Source organism: Apteryx mantelli, chromosome 3 (genome assembly GCF_036417845.1).
Source record: "Apteryx mantelli isolate bAptMan1 chromosome 3, bAptMan1.hap1, whole genome shotgun sequence".
Lineage (NCBI taxonomy): Eukaryota > Metazoa > Chordata > Aves > Apterygiformes > Apterygidae > Apteryx > Apteryx mantelli.
In genome coordinates, this window is record NC_089980.1 from 35,449,230 (window position 1) to 35,465,414 (window position 16,185).

Consider the following 16,185-nt stretch of genomic DNA (forward strand, 5'->3'; position numbering starts at 1 on the left):
CTAATCTCTTGGAAGTGTTTCTTCCCTCCCCAGAAAAGATAGCGGTATGCCATATATTACATTTGTAATGAAACAAGCAAGCAGGTTCTTTTCTATCTTATATCAAGCACTGGTTTTCAAGAAAACCACAATGAAATAGATGCAGACGTAAAACAGTTTAATCTGATCAGTTCTGAAAGAGTGCTAAAATGGAAACAGGAGAACTTAGAATTATTCCGAGTTTGCTGTTTATTTTGAGTTAACAGAGTTTAAGTGTTTCTAAAGTATTGATGAATATCTCTACTGAAGATGTACAACATGAAGCAAATTTCAGCAAGCATTTCAGAAAGGAATTGCAGAAACATTGTACTAAATTCAGAGATTACACATAAGCTACAGTAAATAGAACTTCCTTAAATAGAAATTGTTAGGCCTCCTTACACCAGTTTATCATGGGAATTTTCAAAGGCAAACTGAATTCCAACAAGCTGGGAATAACACGTACTAATCAGTGACACAGAAGGCAGTAGACTGTCCTGAAGTAGAGGGCAGTTAGTAAACTGATTTTCCTACTATGTTCCCATATTCTGACCTCTTCTTACAGGCAAAAGACTCTCTCCCACTTAGCTAGCCAAATTTACACAGGACACAAAACCCAAGTGCTGACACTAGCATAATCTGAATTAATGTATGAGAAGTAAGGGGGAATAACCAAAAGAGAAAATAAATTATAGTAATATGGACTCGATACAGACTCATTCAGACCTCTTAACTTTGACTCCATTCAGTTTACGGAAAGACATCAGCTGCATGAGCGCAGCAAAGGCAACTAACTGTTATACACCGAGAGAAGAACAGCGAGGCAATACCTTTCTTCTCCCTTCTCCTCAATTTGCTAAACTTCTCTATTACAGCAAAACACACCACAGAAAACTACTTGACTTGTTCATATCCACAAGCTCAGTCTTGCTTTCGAATCCACACCTGAGCCAGAGATACTGAAGCGTAAGACCCACAGACTTTTCTCTCTTGTTTGTAGCAACATTGAGCAGTAGCTTTACCATTGTGATTAGTACATAAATGTTTGTGGAAAACTTAAGACAAATTACATGTTTTCATTTTTTCTCACAGCGTCACTGCAGGTTAGGCTTATGCTTGCATGGATTTCATAAGATGCATGGATTTCATAAGATCTTTAAAATTTTAAATTTAACTTTGAATTTTCTCAGGTTATGATATTTTCTTTTGGGGATGAAAAACATCAATGCAATGCTCTTACTGTGAGCTTAGTAGTAAGGTACAACTATAATTAAATCTCAAATTTTTTGTCTGAAAATTTCCTTGAGAACTAATTAAAAGTTACTGAGCAATGAAAAATAACACAAAATGAGCACTACTTTATTGTATTTATGGTAAGCAAGCTGTATTATCACAATATTTACAGTTCCTCAGTTTAATGTTGGAGCCACTCACAAAAAATTGAGTATCCAGAACAGGAGAGACATTTACACAGCAGCTCAGTAATCCCACCATCACCTTCACACATGCTATTATTTTTTCTCTGTACAATATTCTCCTTGATAACCCGCACTGTGCACCAAAATTTATATGAGCTCCCCCATTTGTAAATAGCAAACTAGTACTTTTTAAGCAGTAATAAGAATAATTACCTTTGTTACCACCCTTCACAATAAGAGTTCTTAATTCTTTCTTCACAGAATCTCAAAGATGCCTGGAAATGGCCACTACTGTTCTCTGGATCTCCGAGGCCACCGATTGCCTTTTACACAGATGACTACAGTGTTTTTATTCCCAAAGCTCTGCTTTTTAAAGACTCTTTGCTAACAGGAAGGAAACGGCACCAGGAAAAGCGAGCAATTCAGAGCAGTGGTTCTCGTTACTAGGGAAAGGAATTTTGCTCTGAAAACCGTCAAAGGTAACAGCCATTATGCAACAGGATGATGACTTTCTCTGAAGGAGAGTATTAGACATTAGTTTCTATTAATAGATGAATTATTCTTCAGTTACAAGGAAAAATAACCATCAACTCAAAATATATTTTCAAATTTCACCAGAGGTACTCAAGAATTATCTATTGGCCAAATTTTGTGTGGACCAACAATGCATGATCCAAGATTTGGTAGGAAAAGAAAAAAATAAAAATAAAAAAAATCAGAGCACTGCACAGAGCAGGGAACTCCGTCTTCAAGAAGAGCTTCCAAGTCATACGTTTATGTATAAATTTTCATGCAATTATTTTTATACTAAGGAGTAAGCAAGTAAATACTGTAAAGTTTGGGCAAAACACATCATTATTCTTTCCCATTATTCTCTAAAAATGGTTCAATTCTGGCATTAAGTGCAGAGCTTACCATAACGAAATATGAAACACTTCAACGAAAATAATTTTGAGAATGTAGTTGCAAATTGATACAAAATTGGACTAGATTTCTGTTCTGTATTCATTAGATTTTGAAAATAAGTTCAATAGCTTTCTAGATTTTTTTGATTTTCATTCGACTCATTAGATCTCCATGGATGCTACATATATGACAAACACTTAAAAGTACATTAAGCCTTAACAAAATATACCAGAGATGGCATTGTATTTTTCATTTTAGAATTGTCATATTTTTCTATTTTAAAAATTTACAGGAAGTTGGACAAAATTCTACAAAGATACTAGCTGTTTTAAATGTTATTAAAAATAGTGTTTTCAGTGCTAAGGGTTTCAAAACAAAGTTTCAGAAGCCATTGCACATACCAAACTACAGATTGCTAAAGTATAGGTGTTACTAGGGAAAAAGAAGTAGATCACATATAACAAAAATGGGAACTATGAAATACTGTAAGCCACCAAAAGTTTGAGCAACATCTAATAACGTTTCTAAACAAGGTTCCTTGAAGATATGAAGAAATCAGACTAATCACTAGCATTAGTCTTGACCAGTTTGAACAACAGAGGCTATTTCTTTTTCTGTAAGAAGATGCAGAGTTGGCCTGATCTTTCTGTTATGTTTTCTGGCACAGATGTCAACTCATTGTAGTAAACAGCAGCAACCATTTCACCTGTTCAAGCAGCATTCAGAAGTGGTATTTGGGCTGAATGTTTTCAAAGGGGGGGGGGGAGAAAAGAAAACGAACACACCTGAAGACAGCCTCTTGAAGAGATCAACCTTTTATAGTTTTATTCTCCAAGATTTGGATTTTCCAAATACACACACTCTTATCAGCTCTGTTTTTAACCTGCCGCTCATACAGGATACTTAAAATTCTGAACATGTTTACATTATCCATCCAGCAGGCTAATGGAACTGCATACCAGACAGTCATGCATAATTCAGATCAATATCCTCAGGCTTGCAACTCTAAGTCAAAGCTGCCTTTAAATAAGCTGGGTGTGACTTTAACATGAATAAAATGTATCTAATTTTAAACCTTTATCTGACAAATTGATACATCTTGCAAAGGAATGTCATAAATCTCCTTTAAAAGTTACAGGAAATGAAAAAAATCAGGATAACTGAATACCTTTTAAAAAGCATTTTTAAGGACAAAATTTAAAGTGGTTCAACAAGACTCAGTGCAAAGGTTACGAATAAACAGCAACTTCTTTAAACAAAAAGTAGTACAAATATATCCATGAAAACACATGCTGGCACAATATTAAATGGTGCAGAAAGTGAATGTAGCAGGATTTCCTATTTATAAATTTAAAGATCAAGCTTTCAGTTGGATTGGGCACAGGTGACTCCACAAAGAAAATCCTATACCCAGTTTAGCATGACTGTTAGCTTCTCTCTAAGGTCCAGAATCAAATTTCTGGTAATAAAATAATTTCCCTTTGGGTTTTCCTGTGTGCTTCTATGAGATCACAATTCCATCACAGCGAATAATCCTCAACCACACTGAAACAACCGGAAGTTTGGAAATCACATTACCTAAGGATCTATTTCCAGATTACTTGCAAATGAAGTGGAGGAAAGGTAATTGCAAAAAAATAGGGATTTCAAGTTATATCATACATCTCACACTTCCTCTCAAGGAAAATATCCCGATAATTCCTGAAAGTACAACACAAATGTGTTGTAAATAGTATATGAAAGCTTATTTTGACAAGAAAAATATCTTAAGTACAATATAGTTAAAGCATATATCTATGCAATGAATACAAAGGCATAAGGAAAGTAATCTACACTGAGTAGGTAACAAAACAAAAAGAGTTCAGGAAGAGTTATAAAAATAATCTGTTGTTCTTGTCAACGGAAGAAAAATTAGGAAAAGGAAATAAAAGTTGCCTGAGCATAAATATGGGTCAAGATGAAAAGACTAAGAGGAAAACAGAAGATATTAACTTAGCTGCTAACCTTGCCCTCTCTAAAAGTCTTAATTCAAGCAAAGCTCTGATGATAAAGGGGAAAGCATCCTCCATAAAAGTGCATCTGTGGACTTTGCTGTGACTTTTATGTGAAGAAGTTGAGAAACTGCAGTGAAAAAAAATTCTATAAAACTAAAATACTGTTGAAAGACAACCGGAAGGTGTATACCTGCTGTGTGCTATTCCAGTGTTCTCAACACTGCTAGGTCCAGACTAATTTTATCTCTATCATTATTTCTCTCCCTCTCTTTTAATATGATGGAGTAAGTAATATTAAAAAAAAAAAAAGAAAAGTTAGTGAACTCACTTAGAAACTAAATGCCAAAACTGACAGACACTTAATGTTAAAAATACTTACTGGTTATTTCTAATGTATCTAAATTTTTTTAATACCAGGTTTTTCAAGCTTTCCTGTTTATATATCTTTTAGATTATATTAGTGAAAGAAATAATCAGTTTTCAGTCAGAATTAGCAAAAGCTGACTCAAGGAGATTCATCAGGGAAGTGATCTTTTTCACTGATCTACTACTACCTCTTGTGCTTATATTACCAATCCGTTTTACATTTTATTAATGTGGAATGTCTATACAGAGCACAATGCCACAAGGAAATACTTTAGCCATAAATACACATGCAAACATTTCCCAGGTAATGACAAACAAAAGAAATCCTGATCCTTTCATAAATCCCAGATTCAAATAGATGAGAGATGTATTCAACTAAGTTTAAAATAAAATGAAAAATTTCCTGTAATTATTAATGCATGATTTACATCACTTCAGACACCACATTGCTAAGGGTGACTTTCTTCAAAGTCTTCACATCACTGCAGAGCATATTTCTTCAAAGATTTCAAAATGCCGGCAGGGGCCGCCTGATTTGAGAGTTTGCTCTGCGCGCTTGCACACATCAGGAAAAACCCTTTCCCACTGGAGGGTTGATTTTCTCCACTTTGGAGCTGACCTAGCTGGAAAGGGAATTTTCTTGTTGAAAATCTTATCATCATCACTGACTTTGAGCTTTGTTACTAGTTTTTTCCTGTCAGCTGTAGATGATATGCATGCTTTAACATCTTCTTCCAGCAACTCTGCTGTTAATTGCTGGGTAAATCCATGGTTTCAGAATCATTCAACTTTACTCTATCAAGCACTTTCATATGTTACCTTTCATCAACAAGAGAGTTGTCATGCACTACTTCATATCATCTGTCTAGCTTTTCAACTCAAAAGTTCTCAGTATAACTCCATTCTCTTCAAAACTGATCTAAACTCAGCCATGAATCGCCTTTGTCTTTAAACTCCCATGTCTACTTATTTCAATTTCTGGGAACATTCCCCAAGAACATTACAAGAATACTATTGAATTACATTTGCTTTCTACTCTTACCTGGGGATCCTACGCATTCCAGATCGCCAGACTACTTGTGCACAGCATGCTTGTCTGCCATGCACATGGGTAAAGAACCATAACCACAATATGACCATATCTTAATGCTTGAATAATATTCCTTTAATACTAGGAACTTTTCAAAAGAGAAAGAGTAACACTTTCTTAGGACATAAAGGAGATCAGAATTCTGTAAAACTGAAGAATGTCAGACAGATGAAAAGCTAATCTCTAAATCACTCTGCAATGCTCAGTTGACTATTTTTCAGAGACATGCACCACAATTTCAAATACTTAACAGAATTTACTATCTTTCACTATTATTCTACAGTGGAATAACTGAGGATTATCTTTCACTAACACAAAATAATGCACTAGGAAGCCATACTGGAAGTGGGAGGGGAAAAAAAAAAAAGGCATGTCATGTGTTGTCCATAGCTCTGGACAACAACCTGCAGATCTTTGAATTACAAAGTTGTCTTTTTTGTACCCCAGTAGATATAAAACTATTCCTACAACATTCCTTTGATATGGACATGGATTGAACTGCCACACACACAGGGGCTTCAAAAAAAAAAAAAATCACAAAAACTTTTCTTTCTCCAATTTTTAAGGGCTTGGAGCTAATTTATCCACCCAACTTACTCCCTTCAATTTACCAATAAATAAGAGACATACGCACATAATCAAGAATCAGAATTTTTGTATCATTAGCATCATGTTGTTGTCCGTTCTCCCATACTACATAACGATTTTTAAATTACTCTTAAAACATGAAATTTCAAGGATGGATGTCCACATAATAGAAAACAGAAGCATATGGGAGCTGGTATAAATAGCCACATGGATAAAAGATCAAATCTGATGGATCAAATAAAAATAAAAAAAGAATACTATAATTAAAGCATCTCCATTTTCTCTCAAAAAAAAAAACCTAAAAAGTGTATCAAGAATGATATCAGCTGATGGTGGTGTACACAAGTATGAATACCTGGAATATCTCATAGCTGTAACTTGACTCAGCCTTCAAAATACACTTTGAAACATTTGGGAAATAACTGCTCTAAAGATTACTTCAGGCTTCTCTTAAGTGTCTTTACTTAAGACCCTTTCGAAATTATTTGGATGAACATCCTACCTACTACAAGCACTATCTCTACCCAAGCCTCAGGCCACAGAATATTTTCTTTCAACAGATATTATACTATAGAAATCTCACAGGTAATCTAATAAAGACAGGTCAGAGAAAAATGTGCGGCTACTTTCTTACTTGATACTATTTCCATTATATTTCAAATTTCTTCCTTTAAAGCACATTAGAGGAAAAAGAAGAGAAATATAACTAAGTTTATATCACAAACATGATACAGTATTCAACTGAGCATTCACTCTTCCAGTCTGAATACTAGTTTATAGCTCTTATTCTACTACTTACACTATATTCTTTGCCTGTAATTCTTAGTACCTGAAATGTACAGATAGATAAATCAACTTTGAGAGAACTTTGTGGCCTCAGTTTGCTCAACATGATACACACATTTCCCCCTCCTCCTGAAAAGAAAATTGGTTTAACAAATTGGGAGATTCATCAGTATGACAGTTTGAGGTGCTTATGAAAAGCTCTTCTTGTTTATGTAGGGAATATACGGAAAGGGAATCTCTATATATCCTCCAAGTGGTTCAGCGAAGACGCTTTATCTAAGAGATGAAAGCTAACAAGAGAGAAAATGCAAAAAGCTGCATAAAGAATCAGATCCAAGAGATTCCAGAAGAACAGTTGCCTTCACGTGCAAAGATTGACACTGAGAAGCAAGACAAACATATGTCCAACAGACATATCAACATAAAGTGCTGAAAGCCTAAAGAAGAATAAAAGTGGAGAAGATAAACTACAAAAATAACATACTCTACCTTCACAATATGGAAAAGATGGATAAAATCCAGTAGCATATGCCTGCTAGAGCAGCAGATTCTCATTTAAGAGAACTTATGTTTTCTCACTGCAGTCTTTTAGTGCTTCCATATGTTTCCAAAAAACCTTGTTAAATGTAAGGCACTTGGGCCAGTCTCAGAAATAGAGTCTCTGAACATACATGTCTTCAGCCGCAGGGCTCTACCAATTGAGTTGTTAGAAACAGACTTTAAAATAGGTTGCAGAACCTGTGGTTGTACTGCACTGATAATCTACAGCTAAATAAAGTAAATCTAAGTTTGCTTAAAGTTTTCTACCTTTTTCATCATGATTGTCACTTACTCTACATCAGAACTGGGACCAACGTTCTTGATTTGCTTGGTAACAACTGGAATTTTGCACAGCTGTTAAAGAAGAGATCTGGGCAAGACATGCTTTAAGAACATAGCAAATTACCAATAAGAAGTAGAATTCCCCCCTCTTCACCCCCGCCCATATTCCTTTCAGAGGAGAAATTCAGAGAATCTTGCTTACAAAAGCAAAAAAGAACCTACAGCTTTTGACATCTGCCTACAAAACTGTAACTTCAATACACACGTCTTAAAATTCTTAAGTTTAAAAACTCCTATTTTCAGGAGCTTCAAGGGACTGTTTCCTTAATGAAAATATGTTCTACTTGCCTATGAAGTTTATAGAGATAACAAAGACACAAGTTCAGGAAGTAGCCACTGTTGGACACAATAAAGAGGCTAGTTTAATACCATTTTGTACATATCTTGGAAATTGAAGTTATTAAGAAAGCATAGTCCATTTAAGATTATGACCAATAAAGATACTAACAAATGTTTTCAGTTACCAAAGTACATAAGAATAAGGCCAATTTAAAGTTTGAAAATAAAACACTTCCTTATTTAGATTTCCATTTAAATTCATAATAACCTCCTTGTTAGCAGAAATAGCTTACATTGTTATTTTTGCTTTTTTAAATTCTTTTGGTGTTTTTTGCTTTTTTCGTTCTTTACCTTCTGTAATGGATGTGTAATATCACAGCCTATATTAATTTCCTCTTCCAGAATATTACAAAAAAATTGGAACCAATTACTATATATTCAATAGGATCATAAGAGCATATGAAATGGCAGGGCTTACTACAAAAAATAGGATGCACATTATTAAAAATAAAAGGAAAGTTATATCAGGATGGGAAAAGAAGCAAAGGTTACTTCAGTAAGTACACATACTTTCTTGGATAACATGATAAAGAACAAAGATGACTGTAAAAATAACTGAAACTTTGAGCTACCCCTAAATCCCCGGGCCCTAAGCACAGAGACTGGGTTAAGTCCACATACAGATATCAAGAAATACTCGAGATATGCTGGTTTCTCTCTTTTCAGTGATTAATAGCTTTGAATCATTTGTGCAAGAGTTGGGGATTTCAAGTGTAAATATATCTTCTGTACCATTTTACTTTGCCATGATTTGTCTTCATCTTCATTTTCCAATTAACTTGATTTTATATAGAGATACTACAAAAAGATACATTTATCTATTTGCTAACAGCTTAGAGTCTGCAGAAATGCTTGCATTTAAGCCCAATATCAATTAGAATTTTCCATTTAAAATACTTATTAGAATTCACTGGAATCTAAATGCATCAAATGCACTATAGAAATACACAAAGTGGATCAGGTACTGGTCATGAGCACATATACGTGAATCAAAATTTAAAAACCTAAATTTCATAAAACAAATTAATGTGCTACTAAAACATTCCATCATTGAAATATAGAAAAATAAATAAAAATCACAAGATATTGTTTTCTTCATTTAAGGATTAAACACATTATATAAAATGCTATGTCAGTTCTCTATAAATATGCTGAAAAGAAAGATTAATATGGCCATCTAGAGGAGAAAAGAGTGATGTGAAAATACACCACACATTTTCAGGCTTCAGAATAACACATTTCTAGAAGATATGCAGCCAGAAAATATATGTAATAAACTAATTAATTGATAATAAGCAAATTTTAGGATAATATGATCAGTCTTATTCATAGTTTCAGTAATGCAAGCATTACTTCATATTAATATTGTATATTTAACAATTTTTAGCAATGCAGACAAAGCTTGTAAGGTGTATTAATAAAAACAAGATTTTATTTTTTTTGTCTCTTCCATTGCGATATTTTGTGAGCGCACCATTAAGTGCAGACCTGTCTAAACGAGCAGATATTTAAAAAGTGAAGATTAAAGTGAAGAACCACCAGTTATTAATAAAACCACTTACTGGCTCCTTTGAAAACACACAGGACACTATTGCAAGATACAATATATGACAAAGTAACTGCTAAAGAGAAAATAACACAGAAGTTTCTGAAAATGAAATATCATGCATCTTCGTCAGCTCATAGTACTCCTTCTCTCTGATGCGACTTTTAATGATACCATCAGAGGCAAGTTTACCAGGGATGAGTTGAGAGAGAACAGAGATGAGACAAAAATGAATTCTCTCCTCTCATCATTGCAACAGTATCCAGCCCTGGTCAACAAATGCACTGAAGGGTGTCTTAGGCTAGAAGTACAGCTAAAATATTTCAATCTTAGAAGTAGAAATGACAAAGTATATATGAGGATACAGAAGAACATAGCAAACAAATACACTAACAATTTTTTCTCATATTAAAGGACATAGGAACATATTGCTTGTTCCCCCCATCGCAAAGAATGAGGAAATCACTTTTCTTTACACTTAAAAAACTAATTCAACAAGTATAAAAGCCAACTACTTAATGAAAAAAAATCTCACGGTCTCTATGGCATCTCAAATCTCCTAAAGATTAATGTCTTAAGTTTAAAAACTGTGAAGATTTGAAATTTTTTTAAAACTACACTGAAACATCTAGAATGTTTCTTGATGCTCCCTACTTGGAAATCTGAGATTTTAACCTCATCTGTTCAGTGAACTGTTTCTTTGAACACATATGAACTGTTTGGTAGTGACAGCCAGCCTTGGATTTATTTATTTTTGACTGCAGGTTTTCTTCACAAGGTTCCCATCTTCTCTTTTCAAACTTCTAGATTGAGCAGCTTTCCTTCTGTGATGAATGTAACATAACAAGACATACTCTTTCTATCTTTTCCTCTTTTCAAACACATTTTTATCATTGTGCAAAGATTCTTTGTTCGAAATAATTTAGGAAGAATAAAAAAGTTCTAACACGCTAATTAATTACTCTAGCGTGCCACCTTCAGGTCACTAAAAAGAGGAAAAATGCTAGGTTGTTGTTTTGTTGCCATATCAAATACCACAGAACCTTTTTGAACAGTTTTGTTGACATTAACGGGTTGCAAAGATGAGGCAAGATCACCACTCTAATTTGCAAGCATTTTATAGAAAACTGTAGAATAATTACAGGCTATCAGACAAATAACACTGCTGATTCTCCACTCCTTATAAAATGTTTGAAGAGAATGCTCTCTTACATGCAGTAGAAAAATCAAAATACTGCCAGTATTAAAGCTTTTTTGTAAGTAGAAATATGTAGTTAAAGACTTCACAATTTGGTAAGTTAAAATGTTTTTATATTTTTGCTTTAATTTTTTTTCCCTAAACCCCTGGTAGTAATGTTTTCACTAAAATAAATGAAATTTACAAATTTATTTTAGTACCAGTTTAGAGCTTGTATTCTTTAAATTAAAACAACAACAACAAAAAACAACAAAAAAACCCCACACACCCTGGGTTTTACATCCAGCCAACTTCCTGAATGAACATAGTGTTGGGAAGGGATAGCAGCTGGTGATGGATGATATCTTTAGCAAGAGAAGAAAAAACAAAAAAGCAGGAGGGGGAAAACAGTTGTCTGGTTTCTTGCTGCAATGCTTGGACTTGCCAACAGGGTTCTCTTGTCCTAGTTTCTAACCATGATACAAGTTTCCAGACTGAAGTTCTTATTCCTCAGAAGAGAACAGAAGTCAGTGAGTGTGAATTTTGATGATCTGAGAGGATCATAAGGAACACAATTAATAAAACAGAAAAAAAAAAATCCTGGATTGAGGACAGCACAATGCTACTGAAGCTTACGTCTTATAGGGCCAAAGTGGAAAGCTGAGCTGGAAAAGTATTTGAGAAGATGAAGTAGGATCAAAATCTGAACAACTGTGAAATAGAAAGAGGAACATTAGATGTCCTCTCCAACCTGAATTATTCTACGACTTTATTTTAACAAGGGGCCCCATTGGTTTGAAATAAAACAAATACATCATTCTGAGTATCTGAGAGTAGTTTCCTTGTAGTAGTAGTAATATCTGGTAGTATTTGCTAGTAACTACACTTTGTTTTTCCCTCTCCTGTTAATATATCTCACCCTCCTTTCTGACAGGGCCATCAGGTACATGTATCCCCAAAAAATTAGTATCTCACCTTTCATATTCCCCCAACAATACTGCTGATAGATGTCAGTAGATATAAAAAACAAAACAGGATACTTTTACTATCCCTTCTCATTGCTGTCCTTCTCCATAAAAGTGTCCAAGGATCAGTCCTTACTGTCCCACCTCAACTCTGCACTTACCTCCCTAGCAACTTCCTGGAACTCAGACTCACCAGTCTTTCTAGAGTTTAAAAGCAAAGGAAAGATCTGAAAATTCTGATGATCAGAAGAGAAAAGAATTCTCTTACTCTGCAGCTTCAATGATGGCTTTCACGTCCTTTGTGCCTTAACTTCAGAATCAGTAAAGAGCATGCACTAATTTCAAGTTTTAGTGACACATGGACTTCTGAATAATACAATTACATCACACAGTAGAAAAACTCATTTTTTTTCAAGCACTTTTGGATTGTATATATTTAGGTATAGACTTCCTTTCAATTATATGTATCTATTTTTTGTTAGAAAATATTAATTAATCTTTAAAAAAACCTGTGTTTTAATATATTAAAGGGAGGCCAAGAAATGTTTTACTATAATAAAGCAGCTATATTAGAGCCTGACTTTTAACTAACTTCAACCAAAGCTCCCTTTTTTGATGCTAGAAGATGACTGGAGATACAGTTTTCACATGCAACTATTTTCAAGCACAAAAGTAGACAAAATATTGATAGCTGACTACCCAGTCAGTTAGCTATGACCTTTACTGAAAATTAACAAATATATAACACAAAGAAAACATCCTATTGTTTACATCCAACTTTTAACTCCTTGGAAGATTTATATTAATCTAATCTTTGTAATTATTTCTTCCTGTGATTTCAAGAAAAGATGCAAGATATTCCAGTAATGCATATGGCAATGACCATATGCATCATAAGCAATAATCAGTTCCACTTACTTTGCTGTTACAACAATTTATCAATAAAAGCATAACAGATCCTGTAGCTGGGTCTTGTTTGCATTTATAATACCCTAGAATTTGTGAACGGCTAATATGTTTCTTTCCTAAATCAAAATAATTTAAAGAAGATTCCCCAAAGAATAAAATTACTATTAATAAAATTGTACATCACGTAATGTAAGAAGAAATTATATCATTTTCAGTATTTCTGGAAGAACACACAAACAAGTCCATATCAATTTTTTTGGAGCATGCACAAGTATATAAGATATTTGGATATTTCCTGCAGATATTGATTATTTGCAAGTCAAGCTGCCCTTGCCTACAACTGCTTTACTCACAACATAACTGTAAAATTAGAAATAAAAGGAACACTTGTAAAACAATCTTACCTTCATCTATTGAGGCTTCACTACTGTATCCATCATATTCTGCAGACAGAGGACTGTATTTTTGTCTGGTTTCCCATACATAGTTCTTTTGTTGCCTGCCATCCACCACTGGCAGCCTGGAACTCTGGGTTCTAGACAAGGCCTCATGGTATTTACCCAGCGCTTCATCTTCGCTCTCAGATGATGAACCATGCTGGTCTTTATTCATATATGAGTTGTCTGTTTGAACAAAATAAAGCAAGTCAACTACAGCTTAATACAGAATGCAAAAAAATAGAGCTTAAGAGCATAAAAGCTTAAAATATCTTTGATGATAACCTATTTCAAATAAAACTTCTGCAATATTTTAAAAATATCATCTTGTATTATATGGTTTTGTAATAGGCAACAGGTATTTTTCTTTTCTACAAATACTGAAAGACTATTAAGTCCAAAAAACATAAAACTTCTTTAACAGAAAAAACAGAAAACAGATCATTTTTTGCAAGGTAGGACACATTCAACAACTTTAAACCCTTCATTTAAGATGAAAATGCTCAAAATAATTTATGTAAAGTAAATTCATTACTGCTTCAATATCACATTTGGATACCCAACTTGCATCAAAAAGGCAACTCCTGACCCTCCATTTCCAAGGGATTTTTGCTGTGAGCATGTAGTATAAGGTAGAAATAAAATTCTAATTTACAAAGAAAAGCCTATCATAAAATTGTTTTAAAATATTTGTTAGTAGTGCTTAAAATCAAGACAACAAATCGGAAAATGCTACTGATAGATGTTTACATGTACAATCTTATTTAATTTACAATCCCTTTGTTCAACAACTGAAATAAACACAGATTCTCATTACAGATGCCTGACAACAGCTAAAGTTGCACAGAAGAAACTATTCTAGTTATATTTTTTTATTCCACTTCCTCTACAATACCCCCTCCTGTGGCCAACTTTTTCCAACTACTTCTCTTGAGTATGACTTCCCCTTGCAACTCAAACTAAGATGCAGCTAGATTTTTAGTACTGTAAAAGGAAATCTGCTCTCTCCATTTTCCAAACTTCAACTGGTTTCTGCCCAAATTTAACACTTTTTGCAGAGGTTTTTGTAGATATCAAATTCTGATAGGCATAAAAAAGGTTCATGCAAACTTAATAAAGGTTAGCATTACCACTGCTCTATGTGAACAAGTCCACCACATATAATTTGTCAGTGGACTTTTATTAATTATTGAAAGCAGGACAAGTCAGATGCCGTAATGTGTTCAGTTCCTGATTCTGCAGGGCAACATTGACTAATACACTATCTAAGCACACTCAATCTCTTTTACCTTCTGCCTTTCCTTTCCTCCTCTCAAGCCAGGCCGTGCTCTCTAGTTTTTCATTCCAGGTCCCACTCAGTCCCAGTCTTCATGTCCAGGCAGCCTCTGCCTGGGCCTTCTGACCAAAGCAAGGATTCAGCTTACTCAAAATTCGGCCATTTAAAATTGTGGTAACTCCACCTAAGCTAGCCATCTAGGCTTCTTTTACAGTCAGAGTCCTTGCCTCTTCCTACTACAGAGGTCATTGCTTCCCACTTTCAGGTAAGCCTCTAGGATACATAGTAAAATCACTTCCCAGAGAGGTCTATTTCTCCCAATGCTCATACAGAAAGCTTAGGATACAAGTTTAGGTAAAACAACTTTTATAATAGTTACATTTAAATTAGATGAATCTTATCTTAAGTCTCCGTCTCCCTGCTCCACACTCCAGGCTCCTGCTCCAAGCACACTCTTTTGGCTTCTCATGAGGCTTCTCTCGGTTCTCCTTGCATATTCAATCCCAAATTCTCTTTACTTGCACCTAACCATATAGTCACATAACGCTCATTTTTCAACCTTAGTCTCTTTATACCTTCATATGTTATCAGTTCCCTCCATAGCTGTCATTTATCCTACTTCAAATCCCAGTCTACAACTTGTGCCATCTTGCACTCATTCAGAAGGTTTCTCTCCTAAGTCATGTTTATTCTCCGTTCTTCTCTTCAAACTTCCTGTGTCCTTCAATATCCAAAAGTATCAAAAGCAGGATAAGTCCTGCCCTGTTCTTCAACCCTGACAATGAAGTACATAAATGCAAATGGGATGGTCAAAGAATTTAAACAAAGACTGTAAGAAGTTTTTACTGAGCATTTTCAAAACGTAAAGTTTCAAAGATTTAGAACTTTGTCAAATTTAGATGTTTTTTCTCAAAAAAATAACAGGCACATTTCTGACATGGGAAAAGTGCTCTCCCACATTTCGAGTACATAATCCAATGTACAAAAGTGCCAAAGATTCTTAATGAAGCAGGTGAGAAATTTATTTATTTTCTGCACAGATAACCAGCATGTTTTTGCCATACTCTATTCCTGGAAACAGCTAAAGATTTTAAACTACAGCTTAAAAGATAGATTTCAGACAGAAACCATGCCAGATTTCATCCCAAATGCTTCAAATTTGGCACACAGTTATAAGCAACTGAAAATAAGGTCTTGAAATGGAAAATGTCAGGAAACTTTAACTGCAGATGGTGCTACCAGCTCTAAATGTAATGTGTACATGAGCTTAATTTAGTATTTACAGGAAAACTGGTGCCTTAAAGACTGCTAATGAGCAACTAGATCTTTCAACTCTAGGCCATAAATTTTAATTCAGGAGATTGTATGGTGCTCCCCATTATATGGATGGCTATAAAGCAAGTTCATTTCCACTGATCACATATTGATGAATATCAAACTAAGTAGAATATGTACTAGATAGGAGATTCACTGCAAGAAGCTAAAAGT

The 16,185-nt window shown here is 34.4% G+C and overlaps 1 protein-coding gene across 2 annotated transcripts in view; it reads right to left on the minus strand.

Annotated features, from left to right (window-relative positions):
* SYT14 (synaptotagmin 14) overlaps positions 1-16,185 on the minus strand; it is an 82,481-nt gene that overhangs the window by 36,312 nt on the left and 29,984 nt on the right. For both annotated transcript variants that reach the window (XM_067293114.1, XM_067293113.1), the window contains exon 4: positions 13,389-13,607. In XM_067293114.1, the coding sequence (XP_067149215.1) occupies positions 13,389-13,607 (219 nt within the window). The remainder of the gene's footprint in view (positions 1-13,388; positions 13,608-16,185) is intronic.